Source organism: Solea senegalensis, linkage group LG13 (assembly GCF_019176455.1).
Source record: "Solea senegalensis isolate Sse05_10M linkage group LG13, IFAPA_SoseM_1, whole genome shotgun sequence".
NCBI classification, from domain to species: Eukaryota; Metazoa; Chordata; class Actinopteri; order Pleuronectiformes; family Soleidae; genus Solea; species Solea senegalensis.
The window spans coordinates 17,682,440-17,703,593 of record NC_058033.1 but is presented as its reverse complement, the minus strand read 5'-3'; the positions used below and the strand labels follow the sequence as shown (position 1 = coordinate 17,703,593).

The following is a 21,154-nucleotide window of genomic DNA, read 5'->3' as shown; positions in this document are numbered from 1 at the left end:
TTAAGCATGTGTGGGAGAGACTGAAGAACAAAAGAGGAATTTGTTAGCTCAGCATCTTCGAGGACGGGTTGGTGGTGGTGTTGTGTGTGTGTGCGTGTGGAGGGGGGGGTGGTCACTTTACCAAGGACAAATGGTGTATAGGAGTGCTGTTGAGGAAAGCAGTTGAGGGGAGATGGGCAGTGGGGGTGTAATGGCTCCAGTTTGGCATGGCTTGGGTTGCAAACAGAGCATCTGAATCTGTGGCATCAGCTGGGTGGCTTGTGAGCTGGATAGCACATTGGTGAGAGCGAAGCGCAGGTGTCTTCAGTGACCTGGAACAGTCAGCTCAAGCATGCATTAAAAACACCCACTCTGTACTCACACAATCATAATGCACCACAATTATTCAGATTAGTGCAAGTGTAAGACTTTTACTTTTATATTGTGTAACATTTCTATTTGTTTGACCTCAGTAAAAATCCCTTTGTGTACATTTCCTATACAGTATATGGCCCTGTGTACTGTAAATATTACATTAAGGCATAGTGATTCCCAAAGCCTGGGTTGGGACCCATAGATTTTTCACACAGTCACAGGGGGACTGGATAGTGGACTGTGGGAGGAAACCAGAGAACCTGCAGAAAACCCACATATTCATGGAGAGAACAAACTTCAAGGCTCTTGTTCCGAACCATAAATGAGATAATTATAAATCATTATCAAGTCACAATTTCCACATTGATATTTTTACAATGAAAACCTGATAATTTGCTTTATATAGATACATATATGTATACAGTTACAGTAAAATGTGTGGCTTGTTATTTCTGATTAAGAAAAATATGTGTCATGTAATCTTGACATTACTGTAGTTGAGATTGTGAAAATGCTTCCTCGGTGAGACGTAGTAGCTGAATGAATTCACCCTCTTGTGGCAAAAAGTGGTAACCCATCCTGCGGTATTGCAGGAACCCATTATTGCATTCTTGGACCATTCATGTGTATGGTTCATGGATGTATTATAAGAACTGGACCGAGCACCACCCCTTTGGCTCTGTTCATTCCTATGGAGTTGCTCACCCAGCGCATATGCCAAAAACATTTCTGACTTCCTGGTTTATTTCCGGGTTGTGCGACCCATAGAGCATGCGCAGTAGTGAACCATGAACGATAGTGAATACAGTAAGCTGAACATTATGATGATGTCATTACAGGTTAAAATTATCAATTTAATTGTTCATTTAAATGACTGTGAATATTAGTTTATATGTGTTGTTACAGTTATTATGTTGTTTTCTTGGATGCTATTTGCTTGATTTTCCATTAATTGATATACTGTATGCTAATCATCAAAAATGTTGTAAATACAAAATGTTGCTGTCACAAAACTCAGGGATTTTATATATTATTGTCCAAGAACATAATGATAACATTAAGTACTTTTATGATGATAAAAAAAAGTCCATTGAATATTAACCATGAATATGATTGTTGGTCTCATTGCTATCCTATATATTTTGGTTTAAATTAAAATTAAGTTTAAAGTTCACATTTCTAACTGTTTTTGTATAGGTGGTTAACAAATAAAGCTAACTCTATTATAATATAATAAATAAAATATTAAAATAAAGTCAGGCCAGAAAACATGCAGACTCATGATCATATTATTAGGAACAATAACAAAGTGTTAAAGGTAGTTCCACATTCTTTCACTCTAATCCATGTGTTCATGGGACGCCACATGACCGCGCTTTGCTGTGTTCGTACACACCTGCGACGTCAACTCTGGGAAATAAGATTTTTCTGGGCCTTTTTTATGGCCTTTAAGAATGTTTTACAAATGTGAAACTCCTTGAATTAAAAATATAGAATATAAAGGTCTATATATGCCTCTGTCTATGTCTCGCGGTGTCCTGTGGACACCTTTACAGGCGTCTCTTTTGCTATTGTGGTCAATGGGAAGATTGCTTTTTTGTTGCAGTACCACGAGTGGCCACCATGACAAAATTGTCTTCAAGGCAGAGGGGGCGGTGCTCTATCCAGTTCGTATCATACATCCATGGTATGGTTGTGTGAGATGGGTGTGGGTTCATTTCCCCTCGACGTTAGGGGGCAGCATAACAATATGTCAGTGTATACTTGTGTATGAAGAAGAAGACGTCCGGCGACGGTAGCTACTGCTGCTGCGGCTGTTGTGGACATGTCAGAGGAGGCGCAGCTGGACTAGGTTTAGTGTTTTGAAGCTTGGGGGAGTACTTTTACCGCACGAAACGTCGCCAACTGGACTAATACAGCAGTAATACGTCACGGATCCCGGTCCTTTGATATTTGACAACTGGTAAACTAGCGTTAGCTGGCCAACTGGCGAGCCTCGGAAAGTAGGTCTTGTTCCATACAGTCATGTCTTCGGCCGGAGACTTCGGAAACCCTTTGAGAAAATTCAAACTGGTCTTTCTCGGAGAACAGAGTGGTAAGTCTGAAGCTGACGTTAACAGCTGACGGGCTGTCTAAATTGTATTGAATTTGTAGTGTAGCTAACTTGTTTGATTCTGGTCTGTAGGTGTTTAACGTCAACCTGTTAGCAAGCTATCATTAGCTGGGTAGGGTGAGTTAAACTTGGCTCAGTGATGCATTGCAACAATTGTAACCAGCTGTGTGTCAACACCACACTCTGATAAAGGCTATTTATTTATCACCCAACTCCGAATCTGGTGTATGTGCTAACTTCCGTGACTAGCTGTGATAACAACAGATGATATTAGCTGAGACAGTGGCAGCTAGTATAAAGTTACACATACAATTAAAAAAGAGCAACAGGGTAATGGGCTAACTTCGCGTTTAGTTAAATCCTTATCTTATTTGTATTTACAAAGGCGCCAGAAGTGCTATGCGTAGAGAGGAATGCTGTCAATCTCGGTCAAAGTACACAGAAATTACAGTGATTACACTGATCGCACCCTAAGGGACACTGACACATCCCCACTACCTTACCTGCCCAGTGACATTCCTGCAATCTCCATACTCGTTTTCCTTTTTAGTGTTCTGTTAGAACAGCACAGAACAGAGAACAACTTCTCTAACCCTCTGTTTGGAGAGTTTGGAAATTGTTTAAGTTGCTTTCATAAGCAAAGGCGTTTAATATCATTAAAACTTAGCGCTTCCGGCTTACTGGAGACATTATTGCACAAATCACAGACCAGGTGGGCTGAAGCTGTTGCTTAGTGTAAAACTGGGATTAATTCATCCAAATCTTTTCCCAATACTGACTCTGATACTGCAAATTTAGCATGTGTCGACAAGTAACAATATATAGTAGAGAGTAGGGTTTGGAGATAAAACAACTTTCACAATATAATTTTAAATAGACATAATTATGCGAGTGTGTAATCACTTTAAAACAAAAGCTTTCTGTAGACTTAGTATAAGCCTTTAAAATAACACCATGTCTCTGCAACTGCCAACATAATTCCAGTGGCGGCTGGTGATTAACCATTTTTGGGGAGCATATTTTAATGAAAAAAGTGTTGCCTCTTGCTGTGACAGTCTGCTGTTTCAAACTAGTTTGATGTTCACAAAAGCTTATAGACATAATGGACTCGCATGTCTCACCTGCTGTAAAGTTCACCTATTTTTTGTGTTGCATTTATTTGCGTTCTTTGACCAACTGGAATAGTGAGAGGACTGAAGAATTCCACTTTGTTACTGTCTGCAGTTTCGGCATTAGATTTAATTTATTCTTACATATTGGACCTTTAAACCACAAATGAAGAATTTCTTTCTTTAACTTTTACTTGGGAGCAAACCTCATTCTGTTAATTATCTGACATTTATTGCAGTCATTGATAACTTGAAAATGTACATCATTATAACGTTTGTGGTTGCACTTACCTTACTTACATACCAGTTTTTACATCATTCAGTATCAATATATATGAAGATATAAATCAAATTAATATTTCTATAAAGCTTAGTTATATCTTGATATGTTTTGGCTATACCCAATATACAAGATACATCAGGATATATTGGGATATAAAGCTGAACACAGATTATTTCTCTGGGATTATGAAAAGTTTTCTTTTGAGATGTTTGCTCTTTTCAAAGGACAATGCCACTACACTGTAAATACACTCTAAACTAAAATATCTTATCTTAATATCTGATCTGTATTACATACTTATTATACAGTTATTACCTTTCATTTCAGATAATACCTGGTTTATTTCTATGGCTTTTTAATGTTAAATCAAGGATATTCATGGGTGTTAGAAACAATGAAAGTGCCTATGGTCAAATTCTGCTCTAACACAAATAATTAGGCTTGGAATTAGTGTGTTGGAAGTGTTATTTAGTGACTTCCATTCAGTTTCTACCGCTTTATCCTCCACAGGAAGGTCGTGGGGTGTGCTGTGCCAATCTCAACTGACATAGGGCGCCATCGCAGGGCCACATATAGAGACAAACAACCATTCACTCTCACATTCACGGTCAATTTAGAGTGACCAATTTACATAATCCCCATATTGCATGTTTTTGGACTGTGGGAGGAAGCCGGAGAACCCAGAGAAAACTCACGCACACACGGAATATGCAAATGTTGCCCATGTTCCAACTGGAGCTTGAACCCAAATCTTCTTGCTGCAAAGGCCAGAGTGCTAACCACTACACCAATTTTTTGCCCTTTATTATTTAGTTTACTTTTTTAATATATTTCTGTCCATTCAATGAATTATTAATCTATAATTATTTTTTTAAATCTAATGTATGTCAGAAATGTATTTAGTATAATAAGTTTACTTTAGTTTATTAGTTTAGTTGACAGCCACCATGTACAGAACCAGGTCTATACTAGAGTTGGCTGAATAGCTAATTTGCATCTGTGGTCTCTGGGCAGGGAGTTAAAAGACAGTAAAATTACCAAAAAAGCATCATACAAACCACATAATACATTTGGTGTTCTATGTGCAAGATCAATGATCACATGATTGATTTTCTTTCAGCCATATTGCCAGAGAAATTTCAAAACTGTCAAAAGTTGCACAGTCTTAATATGATGATTACCAATGCAACATCCTTTAAAACCAGGAAAACCTTCAGAAGGTCCAATCCGGCCCACAAGATGAATTTGTGTAAGCTACTGTTGTAAGAATGCTGCAGCCCCTTGAAGAGCCAGGCAAGTGTACGGTGTACGGGCAGAGTTAGCATTAGTCGCAGTTCGCAAATTCTACCTATTACCGCAATTTTTGTTCGACTTTGTGTTTTTGTCCATCGCTAAATCACTGCAATGACTGTGACAAAGGCCTTTGGATTTTACACCGGGATATTTTGTATTTAGCTGCTCGTCTCGTCTCCCTTTTTTTATTATTTGAAGATATCCATAAAACAGGAACAGAAAATGAGTCTTGTCAACAAGAAAACCTCGGTGTCTAAGCTACGTTATCCACAAGTAGCATAGCACAGGACATCTCCACATGCATCATAAGGACGTAGACGTAAATATGAAAACACAGGCAACTATTCTGTCCTAATTTAGAGCGAAACGCTTGCAATCAAGTGTCATCCATTTTGCTGAGCTGCTGCTGTTTTGCACAGGGTTTGCCATTGAAATTAATCCAAATGGGATTAATAAAGTTTCAATCTAATCTAATATAATCTGATTTTATCATTGTACTGTTCTTTTTTTCCAGTGGGAAAGACCTCCTTGATCACAAGGTTTATGTATGACAGCTTTGACAACACCTACCAAGTGAGATGATTCCCTCCATCTTATTTAATCTTATTTAATTTAATCTTATTCCATTTTATTTAAAAAAGTTCACATTATCATAATGTTATGAGTATTGACTGAAAATGATTTTGAATGCTTATTCACTGTGTCTTACTCATTTTCCAGGCCACAATAGGAATAGATTTCCTGTCGAAAACTATGTATCTTGAAGACAGAACGGTAAGTTTTATTTTCATCACCACTGGTGTTGTATCACTGAGAGGAGTTTATGGGGAATTTCTCTTAATTGACTGCTTTGGATGGGGCTTTGGTGTCAAGTGACACTTGTGTACTGATTTCTAACATGATTTTTTTGTTCATTTCCGTGTTTGTTTTTTGAAACAGTTGAGTTATGTTCTTTCTTGAAAAGGCACTCTGGCCTCCCAGTGTAAGCTGGATGGCGTTCTCCTTGGGCTGTCCTTTGTTTCTGCTTTTTTTCCCCTCAATAAGTTTTCTTACCTACCTTTTTCTTCCCCTCCATCTATTCCCTTCATTCCTGTTTTACAATTATACACCTTACTTGATCAAGAGAGGAGAGATGACGACAAGTGAAGGATGATGATTTATTTCTCCCCATGGGCCCAGAGTGCTTGCTCTTTCTGGTGTTCACCCACTACCTGCATGCACTACGTTTCTCTCTCTGTATTTTCCCATTAGGTTTCTTTTGCTTTTTGTCACCTTAACTTACCCCATTTCTGACCTTGGTTTTTTCTGGTTTTGTTTTCATCCTCTCTGTTTTTTTTTTGTTTTTTTTTTTGTTTTTTTCCTTCCATCCCTTTCCCCTTCCTGTCCCACAGATCAGGTTGCAGTTATGGGACACAGCAGGACAAGAGCGATTTCGAAGCCTCATCCCAAGTTACATCAGAGACTCTGCTGCTGCTGTCGTAGTGTACGACATCACAAGTAGGTAGACAACCGGTCCACCTGCCTCTCAAACAAAAGTTTCACTTAAAAATAAACTTAAAACCTAATAGTGTGCAACTCAGGATACATTTTTCTGTCCGAACCGGACCCAAATCTGACAGGTGTCCTGTGTAATGTAATGATGTAATTTAAAATATTCCCTGGAGGAAGCAACTACTAGCCCCATGAGCACATATAGATACACACAAGTCGCACACCTTTATGACATACCACCATATGGTATGAGTATTATAAACTTTCAGCCTCCGCATTAACCACCATCAGTACTTCTTTATTAACTCTAGTTGAACTGTAACTGCTGATGACTGTTTACATAATCCAACCATTGTGGGTTATTTGAGTTGTTGTGGAGAAGCAATTAGCATCTGCTGTGGATGGCCTAAATAACCCATGTGTGTACCTATGATCACTTATTTCTGTACATGATACATCTATTTATTACATGTTTACACTGTATTTTATATAAAGCAATTACATTGTTTTCCTATTTTAGTATATATTTCACTAAAAAGAACTTACCGTGTCAATTGATGTGACCAAACTGGACCAGCGTCCGACAATCCTTTCTGGATTTTTTATGAACCCAGCCTGACTGGGTTCTGACAAGCTCGGGTCAGGTATCAATGTTCTTAAAGCTACTAGGGCTACAACAATTATTGATGAATCAATTATTAATGGATTACTAAATGAATTGGCCACTATTTTGATAATTGATTAATTGGTTTTAGTGTTATTTTTTTTGATTATTAAAAATGGATCCCTGCACTGAGCTTTGCAATCTCCAATATCTTTGAATTGCAGCTCCATGCTGCTTCTTTTTCGGATTACTTCACGTTTTCCCTGACACAGTTGTATTTAAATCTGGATCCCACGTCTCTTTGTTGCTCTGTGTAAACCTGGCCTGTACCACTGCTACACTGGCTGTCTTTGGAACGTGTGCTCCTTCCTTCTTTTACATAATGGTATGATCCTAGTCTGTATTCGCATTTGATTAGCCACATGGTGTATCCATCAAAATAAAGCCCCGCCCATGCCTGCATGGATTCTCTGCAGAGCTGAGCAGAAGCAGCAGAAGATCTGGCTCTCCCCGACGGGAGTCAGCTCTTCTCGTTCACTACAAAGAACAGGCTCTTAGAGCCAGCTCGTTCGCACCCGACACATCACTACTGCTGGTGGTGTGACGTCCTTATAACGTTCCCATCACAACAACCTCACCCATTTCTCTTGAATACTGATGCATTGCTTCCCATTTCTCCTGTATCTCCTTCAGATGTCAATTCCTTCCAGCAAACCACAAAATGGATTGATGACGTGAGAACAGAGAGAGGGAGTGACGTCATCATTATGCTGGTGGGAAACAAGACAGACCTTGCAGACAAGAGGTAAGTTCTTCCCTCGTCCTGCTTCTCTGAAAACAGGTTCTCTCCATTCAAAGCATGTTCATGAAGTCATTAGTTGATTGTTGCTGTTGACCCATCAATACTATATTTGTCTTTCCTGAGATCAGAGTAGTTACCAGTGATCTCTGTGGATGTTAAAGCTAGTATTGACTTTTTTCTTTATTAGTAGACACTTCCGTTTGTTTTCTAAGTAATTATTTGGTACTTAACAAAGGTGTCTGCAAAAGAGATTAATGTCAAAATCGTGATTCTTATACTCAAAGATTTCAAATTGATTAACTTTTTCATAACATTGGTTTAGTTTTGATTGACATTGCTTGTTTAATTTCAAATTTGTTTCAAGGGCCTGTGCCCTTACAGCATACTAGAAAACAAAGTTTTATGAGTACAACTGAGCCAAGGTATGTCATACCCTCACTGTAACTTTTCAGGTTTTTTTAGTTTATCCAAATTTAAAAGCTACATCGTCTTGCACAAACTTCACTCTAACTTCATGACGACAGAACTTTTCTTAGCACAGTAGCAGAATAGACACTCAAATTAGAAGCTCTATGTACTGAATCAGTTTTGATTCAAAAAATGATTTTGAATCGGGCATAGTTTTGAATCCACAATTGATTTTTAATCTTGACCCAGGGAATCAGAATCATGTCGAATGGTGAGATTCTGAAAGACTTGCGCCTCTAGTACTAAACCAGTCGAGCTCCGAAGTAAATTGATAGCTACCAGCTACCAGTTGTGTGTATGAAAGATCTGTGTGTGATCCTCTTGTTTAATGAAGCTAAATTTTTTTCTCTGGATGTGCATTTTTTTTAACCCCCTTATCTACCACAGGCAAGTATCTATTGAAGAGGGTGAGCGGAAAGCCAAAGAACTAAATGTAATGTTTATTGAGACTAGTGCAAAAGCGGGCTACAACGTAAAGCAGGTAAGTGTGTGTGTGTGTGTGTGCGCGAGTCGTGCTCTGTAGTCCTGCTACACATGCTGCCATCTGGACTCCTCATCCAAAGGTCTTCTGTCAGAATGAATATTGCTAGATGCTAGAAATTATCTTAAATATGATTTTTGTCTATATATTAGGACGGGATCAGTTGTTTTAAATATTTTTTGCTGACAACTACACAGTAAATAAGTTGTTCAAACCAGTAGCTGCTTATTTTAACATTTTAACTGGAAAGAGAGAGACATCTTTTTTCCAACTGCTGAAAATACTCAATTTCTCACACCTCAGTTATTGTTTTCAGTTCAAGTTCATCAGTGATTACTATAACTATTATAATAATTATACTTAATTATAATTAAGTGTAATTATAATTATAATTATACTGAAGTATCGCTGAGGCGATATTATGTGTGACATCGCCAGACTGCCAGCCACTGATTGGTCACAGGAAGAGGCATGAGCAAGACGTCTGACACAAGAATCAAGCCAAACAATGCCGAACTCTAGGTCAGTTAAAAAGACTTAACAATCCTAAAAACGTGGGTCAGACGGAGTCTGTGCCCCATCATGGAGGAAGTACTGAACAAATATTTTTAATTAACTGATTCTCATGATTCAGTACACTAAAACAACTGCTTTACAAGTCACTACTTTGTTAACTGCGCTGTGCCAAGGCGAGCTGGGACCATTGGTGGAAAAGGGGCTTTTATTTATGCGTGGAGTGTGTATGTATGTACACTTCGAGTCAAAAGACACACCTTCTCATTTAATTTACGTTGTAGATTCTCACTGAAGGCATCAAAACTATGAATGAACACATCTGGAGTTATGCATCTGAAAGAGGAGGCAGGGAAATCAAAACATGGCACTGGTCTGAGAGCAACCAGTTAGCCAGTCCTTCTTCTCATACCAGCTCCTGGAGAAAGAACGAGTGTAATTCCTTCTTTCGTTGCTGTTTTATGGCGGCGTTCGGCTGGTCGGGTCCAAGTTCTATAAGCCAAAGATTTTCTTCTATGAAGCGGCTTATTTTGCAGTCAGAGAAAGATGTTTGGTGCTTCTTTTTTCATGATGAAATGGCAATTAAGCACAACTTACACAGACGAGAGCGGAGGCAGTTCCATGTCCGCGAGCATCAGGCCATGTCCACTCTGCTGTGGGAGGTCTCAGTGATGCATCAGTGCGTATGACAAAATCACGTTGGGGCGAACCCTGTCAGAGCCTATTGAAATAAATTTTAGGGTCCAAAATTTGCAAGAGAGTCTTATTTCTACAAATTTGCAAGTCTATTGTTCCAGTTCCACATATACAGTAACTCCATAACCTCAAGGAAAATGTCAAATTGACATACTTATACTTTGGTTTTACAATTCAACATGCAAGATATTGCTAAGCTAACCAGCTTAAGGCTCTTCCTGTCATGGAGCAATTAACGGTCTGTTTGAACACTTTTGGTTTTGAGCGAAGGTGACAGTTGCAGCAGGAAAGGGCACGACTTGTTTACCCATTTCAAAAATAACCACTGTATCTTCCCCGTCTTGTTGTCTTTGTCTCCCTGTGGGTGTTGTTGTGTGTTGTGCATGGTGACTCGTCTCGTGGGTCATCACAGACAGATAACCACAGAGGAGGGAGAACAGAGAGCGAAAGAGATGAATGTTCTTTTTATTGAAACAAGTGCAAAGACGGGCTACAATGTCAAACAGGTAGAGCGTGTGCACTGCACCCTTCTCTGTGTGTGTCCATAGTGCTCATGCTCTCCTCTGATTGGCTGCTGTGTGACACACGCATGTGTGTGTAATGATGTGCTTCAAACGTCAGCTTCCTCTAGTCATACGTGAGATGTGTGGGTTTGTTTTTTAAGCTCTGTCCTACCTGGTGGTTAAGTAATGACTTCAATTGGCTGGCCGTAGACAGAGGTGGGTCAGGGTTTGCAAACCAATAACTCCTCTCTCACCACTGTAAAATTTGCATGTAAGTCAGTCTTGTTCTATGTAGGGCTGCCACGTTATTGCAATGCTGCCATCTTGTCACGTCCTCTGCAGAGTCCAACTCACCATTGCATCACAGCAAAAAAAAGGGAAAACGTTTCAGATATTATTATCACAGCTTGAGCTTCTGTCTATTGAATATTTTTCTCCACAACGGGAAATGTCTGTCAATGAAGAGCAGTGCATTCAGGTGCTTATTATTTCTTTTTATGAAGACTCTGGTATTTTTCATTAATTTAAGAATTACATCATAACGTTGATTGGATCAACAGCACCGCGTTTACCTCACAGCAGCTTTGCTGATGAGCGCATGGTACGTCCTCTCCTTTACCGCAGGAGCTTAGTCTGTATAATGGAGGTTCAGAGTTTACTTTCAAAAAGTACTTTTAGACACATTGTAATGTAAAATAATGTATTAGTGTGTATGACATGTGAACAGCTCCTTGTGTGTGTTTTTGCACATGCGTTTTAAAGTTCTAAAGTACAAGCAGTGACCATACCACAGTGCATCAGTGAAACTTGGTGCAGTTTAAATAATGACCTGCAAAAGAAAAGAAAAATCAATACCGTGACAGCCCTAATTTTATGTTGTGCTTTTTGGGGTGGTGAGCATGTTGACCATCATCATCCAATTTACAACACACTCTTAAGTGATGTCGCTTCCTATCAATGAAATATCTCAATAAAGCATAATTACATCTTCTTTTAGTAATGTGGTCTCTCTGTAGTTAAAACATTACAGGCAAAAATTCCAATCTAATTCTGTAAAGTGCTGTTGGGTGACTTCCTCATGCCAAGTCATGTATTGGGAATATTCACAGCTCCATCTTGTTTTGTTTTCATTTCCTTGTTTTTATGTATCCATTTGTCTCTCCTTCCAGCTTTTCCGTCGCGTGGCAGCTGCCCTCCCTGGCATGGACACCACGCAGGACAAAGGTCGAGAGGACAGTATCCTTAATTCCTCATGTCAGTGTCCATGTCTGTCAACACAGTAGAAAGAAAATGCTCTTATGTCACAGAGGTGTTCTATAAAGCATGCGTCCTCTCAGATTCACTTCACCAGTGAAGACTCAACTCGTGTTCCCCACTCAAGCTGATGCAACCAATGCCATCATTCATACATTACCTGAATATATAACTTAATATTTCTAATATATATAAACTGAATATATAACTGTATGTGTGGGACTGCAAGATTATGGAATTACATTTGGGTCAACACTTTTCACACAGCAAATACAAATATCGATTGAATCATTCAAAAATATCTTTATTTTTAATATTTTATTGTTTTTGACAGTAAGGTTGGGCGACATCATGATATTCCAACAGTAACAATATTTGTCGTATTTAACACAATTTCAAAATAGTGTTTGTTTTGATATGAAACTATATACAGTATATGTATATATATATATATATCACAATAATAGTACATATTTATGATGCAAAATGAATCTATAAACACCACAAACCTTGAGAACCTTGATTTATGTAGGTTGTACACAGCCAAAACTGTAGTAGCATTTTACTCTCTTGTGTGATGTTCCTTAAGTCCTAAACTTTTCAGTGATTGACATCAAACTCGAGAAACCACTGGAGCAACCCGTCAGTGATGGAGGCTGCCCCTGCTAATGGCGTGTGCCATTATTGCTAAATAATGCTACTGGCTTCTTCACTCTTCACTACACCTGCCTCTGTTCCCCAGTGAGAAACCCGCCCCCCCCCCTCCGGACGAACACTACATCCTTTATCATCACCTTTGTGGAAGCTGTGCACTCTCAGGTGGATGCTCTGAAAGTCATAAATCACTTCAACTGAACATTTGCACTGTAACACACACACTGAAACAGTATTTCAGCCTGTTCTACTTTTACTGTCAATTTATTTTAAGTGAAAGAAAAATCAAAGTCTGTGCGTTTAAAGGTGTGATAATTCTTTAAAATGTTAAATGTTGCTTTAAGATGAAGAGGCACAATGTGGTTTAGGTGTGTATTATTGATCTTTAGCAGTTGATTATGTTGTCATAATTAAGGAAACAGGCAGCTTAGGTGGCCACTTGCAGCCGTTTTGAGTCACATGATATGACGAGGTACATGATATAAACACACTGAAACATTATTACTAAGGCAATACTAAAACAAGCACGCAACACCTAATACAAGAGCAACACTACCACTCTATTATCCACGTTTCTGTCCCCTATTTCCTTCCCCCACTGTTCCCTTCACATGGGTTATTATTAGCAAGGCTTACATTTTCTATCACTGTTTAATTTGCATATTCTTTTTTTATGTTTTAAGAATTATATCTTCAAAACCCTTCCATAAACATTAGATGTGGAGATTTGGGCCTGTTTGAGTTAAATTAGTAGTAGTAGTGGTTTTCTTTAGCACTGGGTTTGTTAAGTTTGGTATGACATTTGATTTAAAGCTGCAGTAGACAGGATTGCTGTAATCCACATTCGAGATTGAGCCACAGATTATGACGGTATTCAGATTTTAGGATTGGTTCTCTCTTGGAATCTTTCTCAGATTACTTAGTTTTACATTATGATGAAAGATTATTGTGGAATTATTGATCAGTCACACCAAACAAATCCTGCATACTTTACCTTTAAATACTTTTTTTTGTTAGTGATTATTCTTGTTTGTATTTAATCCAAAATGGCAATATTTATTTTTGTTGGATTTATGTTTTTATTTTTATTTTATGGGTCTTCATATCTTTTCACTTTTGCTGAATCACTACTCAATTGTTCAACAGAATCAGTAGAGAGAGCGTCTGCTGCTTCCTTCAACACTTCTAAATGACAATTTCATCACCATCCTGATATTACTCTTATGGAAGAGAGTCTTATTTCTATAGCATAGTAAGTCCTTACTGTCTGGTATGGTTTTAAATGAAAGAATAAAATGACATGTCACCACTCCTGGAATGCATGTCTTATTGAGAGATGTAATGTTTTGTGTGTCACTTTTACATTTGATTGCTATCTAAATCCTAAATCAACGTGATCTCCATATAGTGATCTGTTTCTGCTTTGGTTACAGTTATGTGTGATCCACAGCATCCACTGTGCGCTGATAAGTCAAAGGCGTCACAATGATGCAATGATTTCATTTCACACTTCAGGAGAAGCACAGGTAAAACTCAAGGTAGCAATGATAGCTTTCATATGCTGTGCCACTAAGTAGCTGCTTGTTTCAGGGGCCCCCCAAAAGTGTGTGGAGCGAAGGACAACATGTGAACATAATAATTATATACATATGTATGTACAGTATATACTGTATATTAACTGGGATGAGGGAATTGATAGGACATACATATGCTGTCCTCAGCAGGATGTCAGACAGCAGCGGGCGTACTCCTGCAGAAAACAGGAAGCAAGACACATCACGTCACGTGACCCTTCTGAAGACCACAGGAAGTGTTTGAAACATGCCAAACATGACTGTGGAGGCACTCGTCAGATGTACAAATACATTAACCCAAAATAGAAGCTTATAGTTCAATTTTGGCCTTAATTGAAACGTTTAGTTGTTTTTAAAGCTTTTAATCGTGCAGTACCAGAGTAACCTGGGCCCAGTTGTTCTTACACTTCTGAGAGTAAAGGGGGAAAAGGAGACATAGGGCCCCTCACATGCTTTGTATAATATCTCATTTTATGATCCTATTTACGAATGTATTTGTGTTTTGGAAACCTTTATGTATGATTTTATTTTACTGGACTGTGAGTCCGTGACTGTTTTTTTTTTCCCACAAATATAAAAACAAGTACCGCGAGAGTTTCCAGAGCGGCAGCTAGGTTACCTTGGAAACAAGCCCAAACATCACGCGCTGACGCCACACTGAGCTTCATTCACATTCTGAAGTTGTGACGCGTTTCATTCTATAATGACTGTCGATTATTATGTGACCCTGGAGCTGAACAGAGACGCAACAGACGCAGATATTAAAAAAGCGTCGGTTCTTTCCCCCTTTTTTTTTTCTTTAACTTTAATTCCGTTCCGACGTTTACATTTGAATCACACATTCTTAGTCTTGTTCACACTCTCACTGCTTCCTCTCTCATGTTCACAGATATCGACGTCTTGCGTTGAAGTTTCAACCGAGCAGCAACAGAAAACCTGGAAGCAGCGAGAAGTTCACTCAGCTGAGTGAAGCCTACGATGTTCTCAGCGACCGTGAGTAGCTGTGTGTGTGTGTGTGTGTGTGTGTGACATTTTATGTCTATGATGAAGTTATGTCTTTACAACAATATACATAATCAAAAGTAACGCTGCATGTTTATTTATTTATTTATGAGTTGACAGCGATATTGCACAACTGTGTCCATAGAGGGCGCTGCCCCACCAGTCAAACACAATTCATAAAAAAAAACATGGAACATTTAAATAAATGCATGTAATCTGATGAGCCTCAAATATTCTGGGACAAGTTTTATGGACTGATGAGACAAAGACTAACTTTTACCAAAGTGATGATCTCATGATCCCAAACATACAAGCTCATCTGTGAAACACAGTAGAGGTAATGTCATAGCTTCTGGGATGAGCTCATTAATCTTCATTGGTGATGTAACACACGATGGCAGCAGCAAAATGAACTCAGAAGTTTAGAGGAAACAGTTTGTCTGCCAATTTAAGGAAAAATGCAACAAAACTGCTTGGGGGATCCATCATCATGCAGCAAGATAACGACTCCAAACACACAAAGGAGTTCATCAGGGGCAGGAAGTGGAAGGTTTGAGACTGGCCAAGTCAATCTCCACATTTAAACCCTTTAAAGCACACAGTTTATCTGCTTAAGAGGAGACTGAAGGGAGTAAACCCCCAAAACAAACAACTGAAAGAGGCTGTGGTGAAAGCCTGGTGATTTCAGTTTGGTGATGTCAGTGGGTCACAGGCTCGATGCAGTTATAGAAATCATTGTATTTATAATAATCATTGAAAGGATTTGCAACTAAATTTTAAGTCATATTCATTTTAATCCCTTTTAAGCCTGTTCCAATATTTTTGCTCACCTAAAAATGTTGTGTTACAAATAATGCTATGTTCTAAATTGTGTATCAGATCCAGATCCAGATACCTGGAAATAAAAGCTAAAATGTTCATCTTTTGATGTCAAACCCAAATGTTTTCAGTCTATGGCAAAAATAAAAGAATTGGCCTCACTGCTCCAATACTTTTAGAGTGCATTGTAACCACATTGTGGTTTTATAACCCATGTGGAAAACTGACTTGCCTGATTGCGCCCCCCCTGAAAAACAATTTCACCAGTCGCCACTGGTGTCCATAACAGAAACTACTGTACTGTAAACCTATAAACCACCATGACGACAGTGCTAACTACTGTACCCTCACAGCAAGAAGGTCCTGGTTTTGAACCCTTGTCCCAGGTTCTTTCTGTGTGTTTTCTCCAGGTTTCCTCACACCATCAACATGTTTTAGGGTAATGCTGCTGTGAGTGACCCATCAGGCACTGCTAAGTGGCTTCCCACTGCTCCTAGTTTTAGGAAAGTTCCTAGTAGAGAAATTAATTTCACCATGGTGATTAATAAAGTTACCTGGATCTCCCTCTCACCACATAGTTGTGTCCATAACAACACCTTTCTGTTCTTTTTCCAGCTAAGAAAAAGGCCACGTACGACAAGTTTGGTGAGGAGGGTCTAAAGCGTGGTATTCCACCTCAGTGTGGCAGCGATGGAGCTTGGTCATCTAAATATACCTACCATGGGAGACCAGACAAAACATTCAGGCAATTCTTCGGAGGTGACAACCCATTTGCGGGTGAGACTATATGAATAAAGCCCACACAGAACCAACTGCATTGATCTGATTATTTTCTCTGCACTTATTACTAGATTTCTATACTAACGAGGAACCACTTCAGTTTGGTGGCCTCCAGCAAGTAGTGGTGAAGACACAAGACTCTCCAATAGAGAGAGACCTTAATTTGTCTCTGGATGATCTCTTCCATGGATGCACGAAAAAGATCAAGATTTCTCGAAGAGTAAGAGCACCTGTATCTGAGACAGCTGCCTTTTTTTTACAGATGCACAAATGCAAAAGGATGATTTATGTGTTGAAATCTGTGCAGCCAAATTCCACATGGCTTTTTCCATTTCATTGTCTGAGTTTGGAGAATGTAATTAGACATAATAGAAAGGGAAGGAGGAGGATTGTATAATGCCGGGCTGTATACTGTTCACTTGAATTATTTTAGCATTAAAAAAAGGACCTAGTGGTTAGTACTCTTGCCTTTGCAGCAACAATACTCTGGTTTGTACACGGGTGAGAACAAGGACCCTTCTGCATGGAATTTGCATTTTATCCCTATGTGTGTGTGTGTGTGTTCTCAGGCTTCCTCCCACAGTCTAAAAAGGTTAATTGGACATTCTAAACTGCCCATAGAAATGAATTATTGTATAATTGACAATGCAGACGGATGTGAAGTAGTTACAGCCTAAGCGAAGGGGTGTGACCTATCGCCCTATGTCAGACGAGATTGGCACAGCACCCCCGCGACCCTCCAGTGGAAGATAAAGTGGTAGATAATGGATGATATTAGCTTGTAATTCGTTGAAGAAGTCCACTTTCAGTTTCAATACTAATCTGGCTTTGGTATTGTTTTGGTAAAAGGACAAGAACATGTTTAAATGTAGCTTTTTGTCATCAATCATTCATACATTTATTACGAAAACGTTTGATACATATAAAACATATTATAATTTTATCTCTGATGCCTGATTTGCTGGACAGATTATGAATGAGGATGGACACACATCGAACATCAAAGACAAGATCCTGTCTGTAGATGTAAAACCTGGATTGAAGGAGGGTACAAGAATCATTTTCTCCAAAGAGGGAGATCAGGTAAAGGAACCTTCATTTCCTGTTGGTATTTCAAACCAATTTCAAAGTTGTTGTAGTTGTCAACACATTAATCTGAAACAGTGTGATGGAAGATTTAACTCATTATCCAGGATCATGAGTTAAAGAAGCTTATTTTGATCCTTTTTTATTTTCACAAGATTATTAAACACTCTTGTCAAAGCACAATTAATTTGTTTTTCATAGGGTAGTGATGGCAAATAGTCTGTATGACCACTCAAAGCTGCTTTACACTAGGGAACGATACTTTAGCTTGATCAACTGTGCAATAGCGGGCAGGGGAATTCAAGGTGTAGGGAGAGCCTTGAAGATGACCCAAGGTCTCAGTGGACATACCTGCTGAGGACTTTTTGACTATCAGGATGAGTGATAGTCAAAAAAGAAGTATGTAGACCAGTAGTCTACATACTTCAACCAAGGTGGTCTACATACATAAGTATGTAGACCACCTTGGCTTGGAGCCCATTAAAGATTAGAAATATAAAATGTTAGAATTAGGTAAAGGTGGTAGAAAAGCAAGGATCTAATATAAACAGGTAAGTATATGGTATTTACAGTAAAAGTTGAAACATTCTTCTGTTGTGAAATATCCACTGGACCTGACCCTCTGATCCTTTTGTGCTCCCTGCTTAGTGAAAAGTTATTATTAAACCTTGCTTTAGAGAAGAATCCTGGCTGCCATGTGACCATCCTGCTTTATTTAATCTGTAGGGACCGAACAACATCCCTGCAGACATTGTATTCATAGTGCGACAGAAGAGTCATCCTCTGTTTGAAAGACAAGACAATGACCTGATCTACAAGGCCCACATTTGTCTGGAGATGGTGAGTCGTTGTTACAGATGTTATTTCTTGTCAGATTTGAGGATTAAGCTGCTTTCAGACCTGATATTTTCCTGAATTTGTTCGCCAACACAAATAATAATAAATAGTTATCATTGTATTTATACAGCGCTTTATGAGATACCAACTGCATTACAAGCAGCATTAAATGGGCCCTCACGGGCAGCACGTGGGCCACATGCGTCCCCCCTACAGTCTCATATGGGCCCACCACTTAATATCATGTTACCTCCTCTTTCTTTAAACACATGTAGCTTTTGTTTAGCTACATGTCTATCTATATTTTAGACAGAATATAATACTAAATGTGTTTGCCAGCAATATTTTTATAATAGTAATAATATGACTATTTTTAGTATAGACCATTCCATATCAAAATAAGCACTTTTACTTTGAAATCTTTTGAAACATCTTTATGAATATTTATTTTTATATATTGTATAAATGTGAATATTGTTATCATTTTAAGCTCATATTGCCCACCCCCTCTTGACCAGACTAGTTCCTCAATGGCTCCCAGGTCATTTGAGTTTGACACCCCTGGTCTAACCTATAAATGCATGAACAGCAAATTTATGGACTACTGCTGATTTTTGGGGGATTACATGGGGGATTTAGTCCAGTTTTACATTTTTGCCTGGAGCCTCAAACTCTCAGTAGAAAAAAACACTGAAGCCAAATAACTTCTCCCACAGGCCCTGAGTGGATTCTCTGTGGATGTGGAAACACTAGATGGCAGGATACTCACCATCCCCATCAATGACATTGTGCAGTAAGTACATTTTGTAGGGGTGTGGGTGAAAACCTGTTTTAACACACTTTCAGTGAATGTCCAGGCAAACTTAGTCTTTGGGTTGAATTCCCTTTGTTTTTGATCATTTGCTTTAAAGTGGATAAAACGTCGATGCAAGCACTTGATGACATGTCTACTGTAGCGGAAAAACCAGGGCTCGTTGCACGAAACTAGGATAAGGGATTCAGTCAGGCTATGTTACTTATCCTGGCTGAACTTAGCCTAAAGTTGGTTGCACAAAAGTTACACTGTTCAATGTGTTCAGTCAGCTGTTAATCTGATCAGAAATGTATAGGTTTTACACGTTATTCATGATCTTTTGGATTTTTTTTTTTTTTTGCATTAACATATTACAGTGATTACATGTGGTTCAATGTTGTTTTAATTCTGATTAGTCTTGAATGATTGCATGAAGACCAGACACCCTTTCAGCTGAGGTTGTAAAGGTGGTTTCAATCAAATCAAGAGCAGTTAACAAAATTAAATGACATGACTGGCATAAAAACTCGTATTTTCTAAATATAATAATAATCGTGTATGCAAATGTGTTAGCAACGTCCTCGTAATATCGCGCCAGCGATAAAATGGCCAAGTCCATCAACCAGTCGCGGATGCTGCCCGCTGACCAAAGGACAAGTCCCGCCTGGTAAAGGAGGAAACGATGATGTGAGCCGGGAGACGGGTGCTTCACACAGAAACTCTTACTTACTTCTAGCTCTTGTTAGTACCCAAATGTTTAAATGCACTTACTGTAAGTCGCTTTGGATAAAAGTGTCTGCTAAATGACATGTAATGTAATGTAAAGATAGTGGCGTTGTGGCGATCTCAGGGTATTCTGCCATGACTTTAATCCAGAACACCGGCAGAGTTATTGTCTCAAACATACTTTTAAGGCCGCCGTCATTTGCGATCTCCAGCAGTCGATCTTCTTCTTCGACCGTGACATGTGACCGAGGCAAGCACCTTGACATGCGTCAAGAGTCATAGACAGATGTGGCGGAGAGAATCTGGTCATTTTTCAAAATAAAACATCGTTCAGAATCAGATAATGAATTATGTATTCTTTCTGTGCGGCCCGGCACCAATTGACCCACGGACCAGTACCGGTCCGCGGCCTGGGGGTTGGGGACCACTGTTTTAGATTCACGCAACGGGGAGGAGTTAGTAGCATGGGTTAAGGGTAAGGCTTTCTCAGATGTCCTGATAACTTAATTCTACTTCGTGCACCAGGCCCCCTGATAATCGGTAGAAATGATCAGAATGGCTCCTACAGTATATAGTCTCTTGTTGAACAGGGTCTTCTCTTCAGGGATACATTTTGTTTGTCTGCATCAATAACTATTTTCTTGTCTCTCTTTTGTTTGTCACAACACATCAGCCCTACATACAGAAAGGTGGTGAGTGGAGAGGGAATGCCGTCATCCTGTGAACCTTCACAGAGAGGAAACCTCGTCATCACGTTTGACATCCACTTCCCTGAGAAGCTCTCTGCAGAGCAGAGGCATCTGATCAAGAAAGCTTTGAAATAAATACTGAGCACATATCAACACATGTTGCCAATAGTTACTTTTAAACTACTGATACTTTGATTTCAAACATGCTCGACAAGGAAACTATATAGAGC

At 39.0% G+C, this 21,154-nt stretch overlaps 2 protein-coding genes across 3 annotated transcripts; both read left to right on the top strand.

Annotated features, from left to right (window-relative positions):
• The first annotated feature begins 2,124 nt into the window (after positions 1-2,124).
• LOC122779423 (ras-related protein Rab-6A) lies at positions 2,125-15,190 on the top strand. Of its 2 annotated transcripts, none has more exons than XM_044041767.1 (9): positions 2,125-2,449; positions 5,667-5,725; positions 5,873-5,926; positions 6,544-6,649; positions 7,941-8,052; positions 10,620-10,713; positions 11,880-11,946; positions 12,569-14,144; positions 15,082-15,190. In XM_044041767.1, exons 1-8 carry the CDS (start codon positions 2,380-2,382, stop codon positions 12,631-12,633), a joined length of 627 nt encoding a protein of 208 aa, XP_043897702.1. In that variant the 5' UTR covers positions 2,125-2,379; the 3' UTR covers positions 12,634-14,144; positions 15,082-15,190. The 2 variants fall into 2 exon arrangements, with proteins under 2 accessions (XP_043897702.1, XP_043897701.1); XM_044041766.1 differs by lacking the exon at positions 10,620-10,713 and adding an exon at positions 8,905-8,998.
• On the top strand, positions 14,774-21,077 carry LOC122779421 (dnaJ homolog subfamily B member 13-like). Its single transcript, XM_044041763.1, has 8 exons — positions 14,774-14,963; positions 15,082-15,185; positions 16,629-16,790; positions 16,865-17,013; positions 17,763-17,876; positions 18,606-18,719; positions 19,433-19,509; positions 20,909-21,077. Exons 1-8 carry the CDS (start codon positions 14,896-14,898, stop codon positions 21,057-21,059), a joined length of 939 nt encoding a protein of 312 aa, XP_043897698.1. The 5' UTR covers positions 14,774-14,895; the 3' UTR covers positions 21,060-21,077.
• Positions 21,078-21,154: the final 77 nt, after the last annotated feature.